At 35.3% G+C, this 15,680-nt stretch overlaps 2 protein-coding genes across 2 annotated transcripts; one reads left to right on the forward strand and one right to left on the reverse strand.

Moving 5' to 3' along the window:
* Nucleotides 1-7,242: 7,242 nt before the first annotated feature.
* LOC106305941 (uncharacterized membrane protein At3g27390) lies at nt 7,243-10,588 on the reverse strand. The gene is made up of 7 exons (XM_013742371.1): nt 10,453-10,588; nt 9,959-10,161; nt 9,482-9,590; nt 8,555-9,413; nt 8,072-8,267; nt 7,751-8,000; nt 7,243-7,670 (listed from the first exon to the last, which is right to left on the reverse strand). Exons 2-7 carry the CDS (start codon nt 10,050-10,052, stop codon nt 7,403-7,405), a joined length of 1,776 nt encoding a protein of 591 aa, XP_013597825.1. The 5' UTR covers nt 10,053-10,161; nt 10,453-10,588; the 3' UTR covers nt 7,243-7,402.
* Nucleotides 10,589-12,663: 2,075 nt separating this feature from the next.
* On the forward strand, nt 12,664-15,484 carry LOC106305942 (putative pectate lyase 11). Its single transcript, XM_013742372.1, has 5 exons — nt 12,664-12,835; nt 13,364-13,806; nt 13,904-14,204; nt 14,709-14,847; nt 15,242-15,484. The coding sequence occupies exons 1-5, from the start codon at nt 12,702-12,704 to the stop codon at nt 15,461-15,463; spliced, it is 1,239 nt and encodes a 412-aa protein (XP_013597826.1). The 5' UTR covers nt 12,664-12,701; the 3' UTR covers nt 15,464-15,484.
* The last annotated feature ends 196 nt before the right edge of the window (nt 15,485-15,680 follow it).

Below are 15,680 nucleotides of genomic sequence, written 5' to 3' on the forward strand. Positions count from 1 at the left end.
TTCCTGCCACAAAAGCCGATTGTGTTTCCGAAATTAGCCTGGGAAGACAACTTTTCAATCTTTGACACAAAACTTTCGATATGATCTTGTAGCCAACATTACAAAGACTTATCGGCCTTAGTTCCGTCATCCTTGTCGGCCTCTCCACTTTTGGTATCATACAAATATTAGTTAAATTTATCCTTGGATCCAGATCGCCTGTAATCAAAAAATTATTCACCAGCTCCACCACATCTGTTTTAATAACATGCCAAGAATGTTGAAAAAAGAGAGCCGTCATCCCATCCGGCCCTGGCGCTTTTTCCGGATGCATCATAAATAGAGCTTGTCTGACTTCTTCCTCTGTTGCTAACCGTAGTAGCATTTGATTCATCTGTGGAGAAATTGTTGGTCCTATCTCTTCCAGAAAACTATCAAACTCAGTAGGATTAGTAGAATGAAACAAACCCTCAAAGTAATTTACCGCCACATTTTCAACACCATTCTCATCTGTAATCCATTTACCCGTATCATCATGAAGGCCGACTATTTTATTTCGAATGCGTCGTTGCTTTGTCAAAGCATGATAAAATTTTGTGTTAAGATCCCCGGATGAATGCCACATATTCCGACTCTTCTGATGCCAATACTCTTCCTCATCCTTATACGCCTCTTGTAATTTCCTGGAAATCTCAATAATCTCCTCTTGTGATCTGTTGTTATCTGTTTGTACCTCCTCCAGAGCTTGTTGAAGATTATGAATTTTTTCCTTTCCATATGGTTGATTTTCCTTCCGCCAAGATGATATCTCATGTCGGCAGTTACTAATTTTAGTAATAAAATCCTCTGATTGACCTGTTCTAGATTCTGTCCAGCCCGATACAATTGACTCCATTAGCCCCTCTTGGCCTAACCACCTTTTATCAAACCTAAATTGTCCCCTTCTTCTCTTTGATGATCTGTCTTCCAAAAAAGCAATCACAGGGCGATGATCCGATCCCACCATCCTCAAGTATTCTGTATAAGAAACTGGAAACAGTGTGTGCCATTCTTCATTAGCTAAGGCTCGATCCAATCTACATTTGACCATCACCGCTCCTTTCCCTTTGCCTCTCCGGCCTTGCCATGACAATTTATTACCTCGAGCCGGGAATTCCAATAACCCACTATTTCGAATCATATAGTTAAAAGGAATAAAAGATGTTGCAGATCGTAAAGAACCCCCATCCTTTTCATGATTCCCAGTAATCTCATTTAGATCTCCTATAATAAACCAAGGATCCGACCTGGATAACCCATACCGGGTTAATCGCTCCCAAACTTGTTCCCTTAGTTTCTGATCCGGTTCACCATATACAAATGTAAGGAAAAATTGTTTCCCTTTGACCACAGCCTCAACATTAATCATTCTATTACTTGAATATAAAATTTTAACTTGGAACTCATTGTTATAATAGAGAGCTAAACCACCACTTCTCCCAATTGGATCCACCGTAGCCAGATTGTCATAACCAAAGTGAAATTGAAATCCTTGTACTAAACCAAAATCCTGTTTCGTTTCTGATAAAAATAAAAAATCTGGTTTGTTTTGATGCCATATTTCCCGGAGATAACTCTTTGTCCAGTGACTTCCAAGACCTCTGCAATTCCAACTTAATATTTTCATATATAAAGAGACTGATTTTGCCCTTTCGAGCGAGAGGACTGGAGTTTAATGATACTCAACAGTCTTATAATACCAGGTGCCTGGAAACCATAAATCCCGTACTCAAACCCATTAAGTGTATCAGTAGACCCATCAGGATCATGATCACACCACCGAAACCCATCTTTCCAAATTGCCGATGACTCCTTGCCGTCATTCCATAAACCCATCAAAACAAGATACATATTATATATATTTAAACCATTACAGTTCTCTCTTAAAAATACCAATAGTTCATATAAATGTGCAAGATTTATCAATCGCTTAGCGAACCAGCTATTTTGATAAAACATACCATTAGACCCGTAAGACCATTTCAGTGCATTTAAACTAGCAACTAAGCCTACCATAAACATCCCATTAGTTAATTCATATAAAACACAAAAAGGGTACACAATACTATATATAGCCCTCTAACTTGACTTAAGGATGAACCCCATCTCCTCGATCACAAACAAATTTGCACCATGATACCTAAAATCATAGTCGCCAATGATCCCAAAGCCTCCATAGTTCCATACCAAACCAAGGCCAATACCATATATAATAGACCCGTTATAAACCGACTCCCACAACCATATCTCCAATCCAAAGAGTCCACACTCACACCACATAACATACGTAACAATACACATACGCATACAGCAAGAAAACACCACCACAAACTTAAAATTCCAATTTTATTCCATATCTTAATAAAAGCCACAATAATCATCACAATTTCCTCTTTCCCCACCGTCATTATCGAAACTAATATAAATAGGTCTTGATCCATAATCTTAAAAGTTGAGGTTCGTTGACTTCGGGTTTGAAGGCCCCTTTCTTTCTAACGGTTTACCACCATCACCCTGACGAATTCCCACCTTAGCTACAGCACGTTTGCGTGGAGAGAGAAGCGAGCTTGCCATCCTCATCTTGTTGCTACCCGCTGTGCTGGGTTTGAGCAGCCTCCTGCGATTACTCTGTCTCGTCGCCATGTCATCTGCTACCGTTGCGTTGTTGCCATCACCACTCACCAGTTCCTCTTGCCCATCAACCTCAGCCAGTTGCTCAGCTTCCTCCTCCGAGAGAGTCTGAAACTCATCCTCTACCTCCACATCCTCACCATTCTCCAATATGGAAGCATGAATAGCCTCTATTTCCATATCAATGTCAGCTGCTATGTCCTCCTGTTGCCCCATCACTCCCTTGAGCTTGATTAAACCCATCTCCTTCTCAGTAGTGTCAATTATCGCCTCTGATCCTTCCGCCTGCGTCTTAGCTAGTTCAAGTTGAAACTCGTCAGTCGCTGCATCATCACCAGTACCCTTGATCTCCCCTTCTTCCCTAACTGCGGAAACTGGAGTCCTCTGACCATGAGAATCTCTTGGTTGATGCGAAGAAGGTCTAGCACGTATCTCTTGATCACCAACTCCCCCACGTGTGCCTCCACTTCTCCCCTCATCCCTCCGCGTGTTTCTGTATCGAGAGCCCTCACCATCTCCTCTATAACTTCCATAGTAGGTAGAAGGCTTCCTAGATCCCTTCTCAGCTACCTTGACCCACTTAGAGTCCACCACATCAACCGCCTTTCCCTTTCCTTTCCCATAGTTTTCCTTTAATTTAAGATTCAAATTTATTATTTTCTTGTCTCATGGCTATTTTGTGCGGAAAATTGTTCCCCATTCCAAACATTTAGTTGCTTCTCTTCCCATTTCATATTACTTTTGAAGGAGATTTCATGACCGATTCAGATCTTGTGGAATCTCACATTCTCTCATGATTTTACCGGTTTTCATGTGAAAAGTGCATCATATTGTCGATGTTTGTTCCCAAATTATAGTGTTGAAGAAATTAACAAATTTTGAATCAGTATAGATCTTGTGGATAAAGGGGAAGATACTATTGTTGATTTGAAAATCAACTTAGATACTTAACTTGGAAGAATCAGTTCTAAGTTTTTTTGGAGAGAATTAAAGACCGTGATGTTGCTGCAAAACGCATTAAGAGTGGTGACTTATAAATAAAAAGGCTAATTACATATGGCAATCATCCAAATATTGTTAGATCTTGTGGTTTTGTATCAAACAAACAATATTACTACATATGTTCAGAGCTTTGCCGATGTAGTTTGGATAGGTCGATTAGCTTATATAGCTCAAAGGAAACTGAGGAAGGCAAGTCCCCTACAAATCCAACTTTAATCGAGTTAATGCACGAAAATCAACTATGAGATGTCAATCATAATACTTCTGATACTCTGATAAATCTAATGAGGTAAAATGGTACTTTGATTTGTGATGTGATGTTATTACTGTATTCAATTAAAGTTAGAGACTCGCCTTGTGTCGAACAAAATAATTGGGAGAAAATATTTAGAAAAAAATCAGAAAAAATTAGATTTTTTTTTTTTTTGAAAATTCTAGCGTAGACTTAATGAATTAGTCAAAGCATGATTCTTTTTCTATTTTCAAATTCTTTGTATCTAAAAATTCATTGAATGCGTCTCTTTAACTTTAGCAAATATGCTATAAAAAACTTATTTGTGTTTGGACGTGACAAAATAAAAAATGATTCTCTATTTCTATCTTTGTGATTTTATTTATTTTTCTTTGGTTCAGAAATATAGTCTTAGCTCTTAACTTCTTGTATACATCCGAAGTTGTTCATACACCAATACACCCATAGAATATCTTGGTTATTGATACTTTGACTGTCAAATTGTCTCATTTGGATGGCAACATTGTAATCAGAGAGAAGTTGATATTTAATATTGATCTATAGAGTAAGTTAAATTGAATAATCTTTAACACGATTTAATGAAAGATATCATAGCGGACAAGATATCATAGTGGATTAGTTGGTATATTATCTCTTTTTGATTGTATTGTATTTGTGATTATGCTTATGGAAGATTTTCAAACCCTTTTAAGGTTATAGTAATTTAGATTGACGACCAGTCGATCAGTTAATTAACTATGCAACATATATATTCAGCTTTGGATGTATCCTCTTTTCTTCACTCACTGATAGTCTCCATCCATTTGTAGATGAGAAGAATTGTGTTGAAAACATTGCTAAAAATCAACCAAGTTTATCGGAAATACATCATTTGGCTGAAACTAAGAAACTTAGTAGCGGCTTGCTAAACTCCAATCCTAAATTATGGTAACATCATTTTCTTGTTTGATTCAGATCGTTTTCGACAAGGCTAATCTCTAATGTATCTTATCTTCATTGTGCAGTCCTAGTGCATATGATGTTCTTAAACATCAAATATTTTGGAAAACAACTAAGAAGAATTAAATTAATTGTTGATACTAGTGGACCTTTTCACTGCTCGACAATACTATCCGAAAAATCGTTCACTATTGTATTGATATTTTAAATTAATTAAGTTGATTTGTGAATTTTAAAGTATTTTTTTTTATGAATGAGAGACGGAAAATGGTTTTGCATTCTACTAAAATTGCTGGAAAATGTTTTAGAGAAAATGTGCTCTTTTAGTATCCTTCTTTGTAATAGCCAACTTTGCAGTGACAAATAAAACTTTTTTTCATGTGTTATTTTTATAAACAAATAATTGATATATTTACTCTGTTTTCATTATCAGTTAACTGTCAAACTAAAATCATAGAGCTGGACAGTATTGAGATTTTATCAACCATAGTAGATGAGACTGAGATGTTTAGATTGTCGAGAATGTTGCTAAAACAATTGCAAAACTATGCGGAAACAGTACTCTCATTTTATCTCTTCTTCTTTTTCCTTTTTTTTTTTAGTTTTATATGTATTGGTAGCACATTCCTCTTCTGCATCAACAAATAACTTGCAGGTTGAACCTAAAACTACAAAGGGATCAACAGGTTGTTCAATATAGTGGATAAATGGCCACAACCCAAATTTTTTGAAGCAGTAGCCAGGGGGTCGCAAACTTTGCCAGAAAAGTTAGTAAGAAACTTCTTATCATTTGCCCAATATCTTCATTGTATATAATTCGTCATTAATTTCTTTTGACATGACAAACGAATAAAACTCAATCTCCCTTATTAGGTAGTAAACATCTGAATTGGATATTAGCAAACGTCGAAAGTAAAACTTCAGCTATAAAGCTACATCTCGAAACAGTTGTCTGCTACTTAGCACCCCTACAAAACCGTAAGTTCTTACATACATTCGACAGTGTATCAATTAAAATTGTTCGTAATGAAATTACAACATATTTTTTTTTCGATTTTGCTAGACTCTAATCCTAAATTACGGTAACATCATTTTCTTGTTTGATTCAGAATCATTTCAACAAGGCTAATATCTAATGTATCTTATCTTCATTGTGTAGACCTAGTGCATCTAATGTGCTTAAACATCCAATAATTTGGAAGACAACTAAGAAGATTCAATTGGTTGTTGATGCTAGTGGACCTTTTCACTGTTGAACAATATTATCTGGCAAATCTTTAACACTATTTTGTTGATATTTTAAAATAATTTAGTTGAGTAGTTCAATTTTAAAGTTTTTACATTGAATGAGAGAAAGACAATGCTTTTGCATATTATTAAAATTGCTGGAGAATGGTTTAAAGAAAGGAAAAATCGCATTAAAATATTTCAAAGTGGCATTCACTAACAATTATAAATTTGAAGTTGTTTAGGTAGCATATTAAACATTCAAATTGGCGTTTGTGTCAATAAAAACCTTCAACATGATTTACTTGTTCATCAAGTCGAAAATGTGACATGTTGATCTGCAAATAAGATGACGTTATTTTTGTTATTTTTTATTTATGTTTTCTATTTTATTTCTTATTGATTGCTTTTATTAATTAATTAAATAAATATTATTTTTTTTGAAAAAAAACACATTATTTACAGATGAACATGTCATATTTTTGACTTGATGAACAAGTAAGCCATGTTGAAAGTTTTTTTATGAAAAACAAAAGCAAGTTTGAAGGTTTCATATAATAGTTAAATAACTTCAAGGTTTAAAGTGTTAGCGAATGTTACTTTGAATATTTTTATGCGATTTTCCTAGATTACTCTTTTATTATCCTTCTTTTCTAATATTTTTAATTATTATTTTGTAGGTAGAGACTCATGTAGGAAAACAATGATGATAGCTTATGATGTCAAGAACAAGGAAACAAAAACTCATATGAGAACAAACAATGAGAATGTTTTTAATGTGACCCAAATTTCAGAACAAACAAACTGCATTGTGCAAAAAACTGCAAAATAAAAACAAATGTAAAGGAGTAGCTCATTTTTGTGAAAGCCAAGAAGAGGAAAATAAAAGTTCTTGGTGACTTATCTTGATCTTGCATTGCATATATCATATGATGTGATCCAGCAAAAAAAGAAACATCATAAGATATGAAACAAAGTTTGAAGAAAAAACATGGTTGATTGATAGTGGAGCAACATGTCTTATGGTTAGACATTAGACATTCCCAAGTGTAGTACAAAAAAAAAAGAGATATTGCACACATACAAATATTTACAATAATCAGTGATGTTTTGCTAATTCAGCATTTGTAGTTCTATCTGTGAACTAAGGAGACTTCCAAAGTTTCAGTTCATTAACCGAACGCATACCTTTTCTTTTTTGAGCAACATACACTGTTCTATAAATAAAAACAATCTGTCTGATCAATCTTTACAATGAACCAACATTTTTTGTCAAGCAAAGAGCAAAAGACCTTACGTTTTCAAAACATCCACCATATGTCCCATGCATGATTAAACGATATGCACACTTCTTGAAACACCCTTCCGCGTTTCTTGATCGGATCCATTGATACTCCCTTTTCTTCTGAACGATCTTTGACTCTTACTGAAAATCCTCGAAAATATCTTAACCGGAGCTGGTGCTTCCGTTATAGATCCTTCCTCCTTCACCGAACCGTCATGGTTCAGGTCCAAGTCCTCTGATAGTTTCTTCACTAAACACACAAAATGTCTACGGAATGTTGGATACCTTGATACCGTTTTCGTTAGCCCTTGAATCCTAACAAACACACACAGACATGAAACCGTATAAACATCCAGTCTAATCCGAAAAATTCAACGTTTAGACTGTTACTTTACCTGCGAGCAAATGCATCAAGTTCAGCTCTTTTACGCTCTGTGAGAGTAGGAGAAGCAGAGTCAGCATACGAGTTCTTTAGCCTCTCTGGGTCTCCATAAAGCAACACCAATCTACCGAGATACTCTTCTTCTTCCTCAGACAAGTTTGTAGCTTTCATCTGCTCCTTTAGTATCAAAAACGGATGCAGAAACCAATCAAAGAACGCATCTTTTGGTCTGTTCTTGGTAGTTAGTTCCGTTACTCCATCACCTAAACGCAAGTGCAGAGTTACAGACAAAGGAAAATGTGAAAAAAACAAAAGAAAGATAGAAACTATATACTGAGTAACAAGCCGGTAGTATTGGCTTTGACGGAGCGTAGAATCTCGTAAAGAAGTCCATAAGCTGGTAAGCCAATGCTGATCACTTGGCTGCCTTTACTAGACCTCGCGTCTTCGATATCTTTTGAGTTTATCAGCCCTTTACTTGCCAAAGCATCTCCAAACTTTCTACATTCCACAAATAGACCATCCAAGAGCTGCAACATTTTCAATAGACAACAAAGTCAAAACACACTTAAAGTCTTCAAGATTTCAACCAGTGTTCTAAAAATCGGCGTAGGCAACGCCTATACATCTGCTGCCGCAGTAAATCAGCATAAATGAAACGATTTTTCTTGACTGAGTTTTTAAAAAATATTAGCCTAGGCGTTCAAAAAATCGGTTTAGGTACCCATCTAATCAATAATTCTCTATAAAGCATACCGTCTAATTACAGTCTAGCGATTTTTAGAACATTGATTTTAATAGTGGATGTAATACTTACATCGAGAGGTTTAATATCAATCATAGGGACTTTAACTGATCCTTCTCTTGTTGAAGCTGTGTTCTTGACAGACCCCAGTCTCGGTATAGGACCTGAAAAAGCAGTTGTTTCGGCTTCCTTTTCTCGATACTTAGGCCTCGGGAAGCAAGATCCTTCAGGCATGTCAAGTATATCAGTGCTATACTCGTCGTAGATGGACACAGAAGCAACCATAAAGCATAGTCCGTAGTAAAAAGATGACTCCTGGTACGAGACCACGCCTGCATAAGCGCCGAGGAAGATACTAGAGACCACAGAACCAAGAACCGCACCCACAACAGCCAAAGGCCAGAGCAAGATCACTAGCCCCGCGATGGGGACACACATCGTCTCCAAGAAAGGACCTTCACGTCCGATGAGATCTTGAAACAGACGGTGCCATCCTTTGAAGAGCATGTAAGGACTTTTGCATATGGCTACGAGCGTGATCACAGGGAGGTCAACAAGTATCCCGAGAGCCGAAACTACCAAAGCTCCTGGGAGTTGAATTAGCCTTATCTCATAATGTTTCTGATCCGGGCAGCATATTCTAAGCTCGTCCATTAGCGAGAAGTAGGAGTGGAAGCACACGTCTTTGAAGTCACGGACGACGGTGAAGCTGCGCTTGAGGGTGCTCCAAGTTCCGTCGTAGAAGCAATGGAAAAAAGGGTATGGCTTGCCCTCGCCAACGGCGTCAAAGGTTGCGAAGATTGGGGAGAGGAAACCGTATAATGCTCCTCCAAGAACACTTGCTAGAATGCCAAGAACTAGCCAGAGAATGATGGCGGCAGGGAGACATAAGCATAGAAAGAACTTCAAGATATGTCCTATTTGTTTGGCTCTGAAAAAAAATAAAGAATCAGACAAGAAGTCTTTAACAGCGAGAGAAAGAAGGAGTTGTTTAGTTACCTCACTATTGAATAGAAAGTCCAAACGAAGTGAACTGGCAAAAGACTTAGTATGACTGCAGAGTTGCCTATTGTCACAACGAGGCATACGAGTGGGCACAAAACGACACCTAAGCAACAAAGAAAGAGTCTTTAAAACCATTTCATAATATTGATAAGAACAAACAAACTGTATGAAGAAAAACAAACCACTTCACAATATTGATTGAAAAATGAAAAAAAATTTGAGGCTAGACAATGGTTACAGCATGAAGAAAAATCAAACTAAGCCAACAAAAAGTCAACATCCATGCAAAGAAAGTCAAATCATTTGGTGAGTTATGTTCTTTATCAAAAGTAAACCCTCATAAGATCTGGCTGAATAAAATTGAAAATCGGATTTAAAGAAGTAGAAATCCATCGAAAGTCCAGGCCTTTAGTGACACCTAAGTACAATAAGAGACAGAGAAGGCAATGTTTTAAACTCTCAAAATCATACCTTTGATGAAACCCAGAAACAGCAATCCAATGAAATAAGGAAGGAATATACAGAATTGCAACAAAGAAGCTCGAAATCCCTTTGGAGGCTCCATGGAGAATTGAATCCTTAGAGACTAATAGCCACGAACTTTAACAAGAACCCATCTAAAGAATTAGTCAACGCCTTCCTGAGATTGTATAAAAGCTCGCTATTTTGGAGTCCTGGAAGCAGAGAAAATGACTCAATTGAGCTCAAACGAAGTAAACAAAGAGAACAATAAAAAGCACTAATCTCTGGAATCATTATTGAAGCTTTCTCTCTGTAACACAATTTCTTATAATAAAACCATAAACAAACAAAATTAAATATCTTTCTCTCTGATACAAAACTTTGAGAGTCTCACATGGGTTTCAGAGATTTTAGTGCAGTGATTTGCGGTTAAGTAATCGTTTCTTTTCTCGATTAACACCCGAAATATATTAAAACTAAACACGTTGAACCATTAAACTGACCTCTTTTGTCCGAAGAAGAAGCAAAGAAGGATGTTTTTCCCACTTATCTGCTCTAACATTTTTTGGTTTTGGTGGATGCTTGAGCGTAACGCATTAAACAAATATATAAACTTACAGATAGATAGCTTATACGGCGCTTGTAGAGGTCAAACAAAATAAGATGTGGAAGGAGACGCCATGAAAATGCTCGGTTAAAAATACATCACTTTATTGGTTTTATGACAGCGGATAGATTTGTATTAACTGCGGTGGCGGCTACTTTTTGTCCGACTGGATTTTTAAGGTTTTTATTTTCCGAAATGACATTAGTAATATTCTAGCCATATTTGAAATAGTCTTTTAACGTTTAGAACCCAGAAAAATATTTGAAATAGTCAAATATGTGACAAAACTATAATAAATTAAGTTTTTACGCGGATAATATCTGTATAATAGCATAAAATTTTGAAAATAATTCACACAATCTTTCGGTCATCTATTTATATACTATTATTTAAAAAAATTAAGTTAAAAATTAGAACTGTTAAAATCATTAGTATTTTAAATGATTTATGTAATCTGTTATACAGTTAACAATAACACCTGTATATTTAATATACTATATAGTTAAAATATAATTTTCTATCTATATTATTATATAAAATAATATTTTAGTAAGATAATTATATCCATAAGACAAAATACATAGTTTATTTAATTATAAGTATTTTGTAAATAATGTAACACATTTTTTAACAAAATAATAAATTATTTAATGTGGTAATACCGTAATAGATAAGAAAGACCATTAGTAAAGTACCAATTTTATTATTTGTAAGGTTTTCCTCTGTTTTTTTTTTCAATAGAAACTTGCTTTGTTAACCGTACATGATTATGATTCAAAACAGAATAGGGGCTATTTATTTTTAAAGCAAAATAGCTGCTCTGTTTAGACACAAGTACACAACTGGCATTTTATTGTTAAACTAATTGGCAGTTTAATGATTGCACACTTGTTGATTCTTTTTCTGGACCGAAGTATGATTCGTTTTCAAGCAATTCTTCTTTTTGTTACTTTGTAATACTTATAAAAACATAATGGCAGACTATTTTAATTTTTACAAATGGCATAAAGTTGTATTATAGTTACTGATAGCTGTCTCTTGGGTTGTCCAGCAAAATTCTGCTGTGAGGTTTCTCGTTTTGCCATCCACCATGCAAGCATGTTTTTTAACTTCATATTGATGATTAAATAGCAAAGAAACAAAAATGTAACTTCCACTATGATTGAGCATTTTATAGTTTAAAATTAACTTGATACTAACTTTATTTAAGCAGTGTTACATCAAACCTTATCTTATATTTGAATACTGAAACTGAATTATCTCAGTAGCACTCTATCACCCATATAAACATAAAATTTGCAGTAATTAAGGATGTAAGTTTTGACGTGCAAATCCTGCTTCTTAATTATTTACTTGAGGTTATGCGTTTCAAAAAAAAAAGTTAAGTATGCTGCTCAAATCTGTCTTCTTTATGATATGAAGCTCTTATTGGGCTTACATAAGTATTGGAACATAGACTGATAGACTCCATCGAGGGCGAATGTTTATATATCGTTTTATCAAGGCTTTGAATTAGGGCCCATCTTGAATCCAAGGTTTAATATAAATCGACAATCCCATTTTATTTGGTAAGAGTACTCATCATCACACAACACCTATGATGTCATAACAAATTGTTCTTTGAATGTATAATGTAAGAAAACAGCATCGTACTCAATGTCAAAATTGTTGAATTTTAAGCAGTTACTTTTGACTACCATGCTCAAATGACCGGTTTTTAGGTTTAAATTTTACAAAGACAATCATTTCGTTTAAACTTTAAACACACAAAAACGAAGCAGTAATATTTTTTATTTGAATGGAATGTGAGGTGGAAGCTCAGATAAAAATAGCTGCAAAACGGTATCGTTAGCAAGGTCAAAAAGGTTGACATTTTGCAACTACTTTTGACGACTATCATTAACGGTTTCACAACATTAACCGTTTGGTTATACACTCACCTGAAATTACGATAAAGTAGGTCCCATAGTTAATTTTAATAAAATAACCATATAATATGTTATTAATAATAATTTAAAATAAATCACGCCTCCACTCCCGGAACTCTCTTCCTCTTTATATACTTTACAACAATAACAAGCTTCAACACAAACACGTAAACTTCTCTCTTTTATAATATTTTTCCTCCCATTTCTGTTTGGAATAATGGTTTCGTATTCTAATAATCCTTTTGTTTACACTTTCATATGTCTCCTATCAATCGGCAACACGTTTGTATTATCTTCAAGTTCGTTGCCGCATACTCAAGATCCTAATCTAGTAGTTGACGAGGTTAATAGGTATGTAAGAACATTCAAAACATGATAAATTCAAACTTCATATGACAATGTTGCTTTGCAAATACAAAATGTATTTTTCATAGAATCGTTTATATATAAAATATAGCAGTTTATTCCATTCCATAAACGTCTTTCATTGTTTTTTTCCTCAGTTGTAAATGGTTTACTCACATAACATTTGCAGATTTTCATATTCCAATAAACCAGATTTTGTAAATTAACTTTAAAAGTTAAAAACCTTAACCGAAAACTAAACTTAACTTATGTTCACATTATAGTTCCCACTAAAAACATTTTCATTCGATTCACCTAAAATCAAGAAAACCATTTAGGAGAAAAGGTCCTTCGCTTTTAACAGTACTATCTAGCTACCTAGCTGATTTTTTATATAATGGGTTTCCCTATCTAGCTAGTGCCTAGTGTTTTAACTACTTGCCAATTGTGGCCGACACTTTTTCCCCAACGACCATATCTAATATGTTCACATTTAAATGGATCGGGTTGTCTATTTTCTATATTTGTCTGTAGAAGTGTATTCAATGCGTCAAGGAGGAGCCTCGCCTACCTATCTTGTAGAACGGGTAATCCTATTGATGATTGTTGGCGTTGCGATCCAAACTGGGAGACAAATCGCCAACGGCTAGCCGATTGTGCTATAGGGTTTGGCAAAAACGCTATCGGAGGCCGCGATGGCAGAATTTACGTGGTCACAGATGCGGCCAACGATGATCCGGTAAACCCTAGACCAGGAACCCTAAGACATGCGGTCACGCAAGAAGAACCATTATGGATCATTTTCAAGAGAGATATGGTCATTAGGCTCAAGAAAGAACTTATCATCACATCTTTCAAGACCATTGATGGTAGAGGCTCAAGTGTTCACATAACCGATGGACCTTGCATTAAGATCCACTATGAAACTAACATCATCATACATGGTATTAACATCCATGACTGCAAACCAGGATCAGGTAAGATAAATTTGGACTAGTTTTTGTTAGTAAATGATTTGTATAAAAAGAATCAGAACTTATATATCAAGCATGCTAATATATGTTGTGGTTATAGGTGGCATGATTAGAGATGGCCCACGTCACACCGGGTGGTGGGTCCCATCAGATGGAGATGCAGTGGCGATATTTGGAGGCAAACACATTTGGATCGACCATTGCTCTTTGTCTAACTGCGATGATGGTCTCATAGACGCCATACATGGTTCGACCGCTATAACAATATCGAACAACTACATGACGCACCATGACAAGGTCATGCTTTTAGGACACAGCGATAGCTATACCCAGGACAAGAACATGCAAGTCACCATTGCGTTTAACCATTTCGGAGAAGGACTCGTTCAAAGGATGCCACGGTAAGCATTTTATATTTTGACCCCTTATCGTAAAAACAGTCTCATAGATATATAGAAGCTTGAATGCGACTGCGAGAGGTACGAAGCGCGCGCATAAAGAGTTTACATGTGAAAGCTTGACTTTATAGAGTATGCAAAAAGTCAACAAAAGGAGAATGAGATTTTATAACCACACCACCTATCCAGCATTCACATGGCTATAATAGATCACTTTCGTCAAATGAAATATGAATGGAAATGAATGATTCTCAAATGAATTTTATTGCTAAACTCGTGAACATTCCTTGAAACATTTGTTATTATAGATTTTCCTAATTATTTTCTTTGATAAAGTTCTTTGAAATTTTCATAATGTTCTAATTGGTTTTATGTCAAATGTATAGTTGTGTGGGTATATTTAACTATGCTTGGGAAAAGCTGGTATTGGATCGAGGAGATGCATGATGAAACTAAAGTCGATGCAAGAAAGTTACTAATATTTAGGGTTTTCCAAATAATAAACAGGTGCAGGCATGGATATTTCCATGTAGTGAACAATGATTATACACACTGGGAAATGTATGCTATCGGTGGAAGTGCTTCTCCGACGATATACAGTCAAGGCAATAGATTTCTCGCTCCTAATACCCGATTTAATAAAGAGGTATACACGTTGTTGAATTTTTTTCATAAGTATTTTATATTTTAGTCTAGAGTATTTAACATGTGACATTTGACCCTGAGTATATAGCTTAGAGCAACCCATCGATTTGATACTTTAAAAGTGTCTAAAAAGTAATAGTATTATAGTTGAACGATTTTTTTCTGATTGTTCTTTAATAAATGAAATGTTAGTTGAATGACATATGTTATCTTAGGTTTTTAATGGGTTCTAAAAAGATCGGTTTTAAGAACTTTCATCTTTCTTTTTCTTGTTTCAATTGTTTTTTTTTTAATTGTGAGAACTCCATCAAAAACCTATGGATGAAGTTGTTCTTAATGGATTGTAGTTTCGTATATATATTGACATGTGTTTATTTTTGTGTTTTAATGAATAGGTTACAAAACATGAAGATGCACCCGAAAGCGAATGGAGAGGTTGGAACTGGAGATCGGAAGGGGATATGTTGTTGAACGGAGCATATTTCCGGCAGTCAGGAGCCGGAGCTTCATCGACATATGCAAGAGCTTCTAGCCTAAGTGCTAGGCCATCATCGCTTGTGGGTTCCATCACAACGACAGCAGGAACACTAAGTTGTCGGCGAGGCCGTCGCTCTTGATTATTCAGTATAACGATGATAAGGGAATCGTTAAGAGATAAAAAGATATTAAAGGATCATTGTGTATATGCAATGGTTCCTATATGCAATTCTATCTCTCTTTTTTTTTTTAAGTTTTTCAATGCAATGTTACAAGTGTAATGCGTCTGCTATGTCTTTGGACATTTGAGAGGGATGATCTCTAAATTTATAGTTTAAAGCTATATAAAACCATTTC

Source organism: Brassica oleracea, chromosome C7 (genome assembly GCF_000695525.1).
Source record: "Brassica oleracea var. oleracea cultivar TO1000 chromosome C7, BOL, whole genome shotgun sequence".
Classification (NCBI taxonomy): Eukaryota; Viridiplantae; Streptophyta; class Magnoliopsida; order Brassicales; family Brassicaceae; genus Brassica; species Brassica oleracea.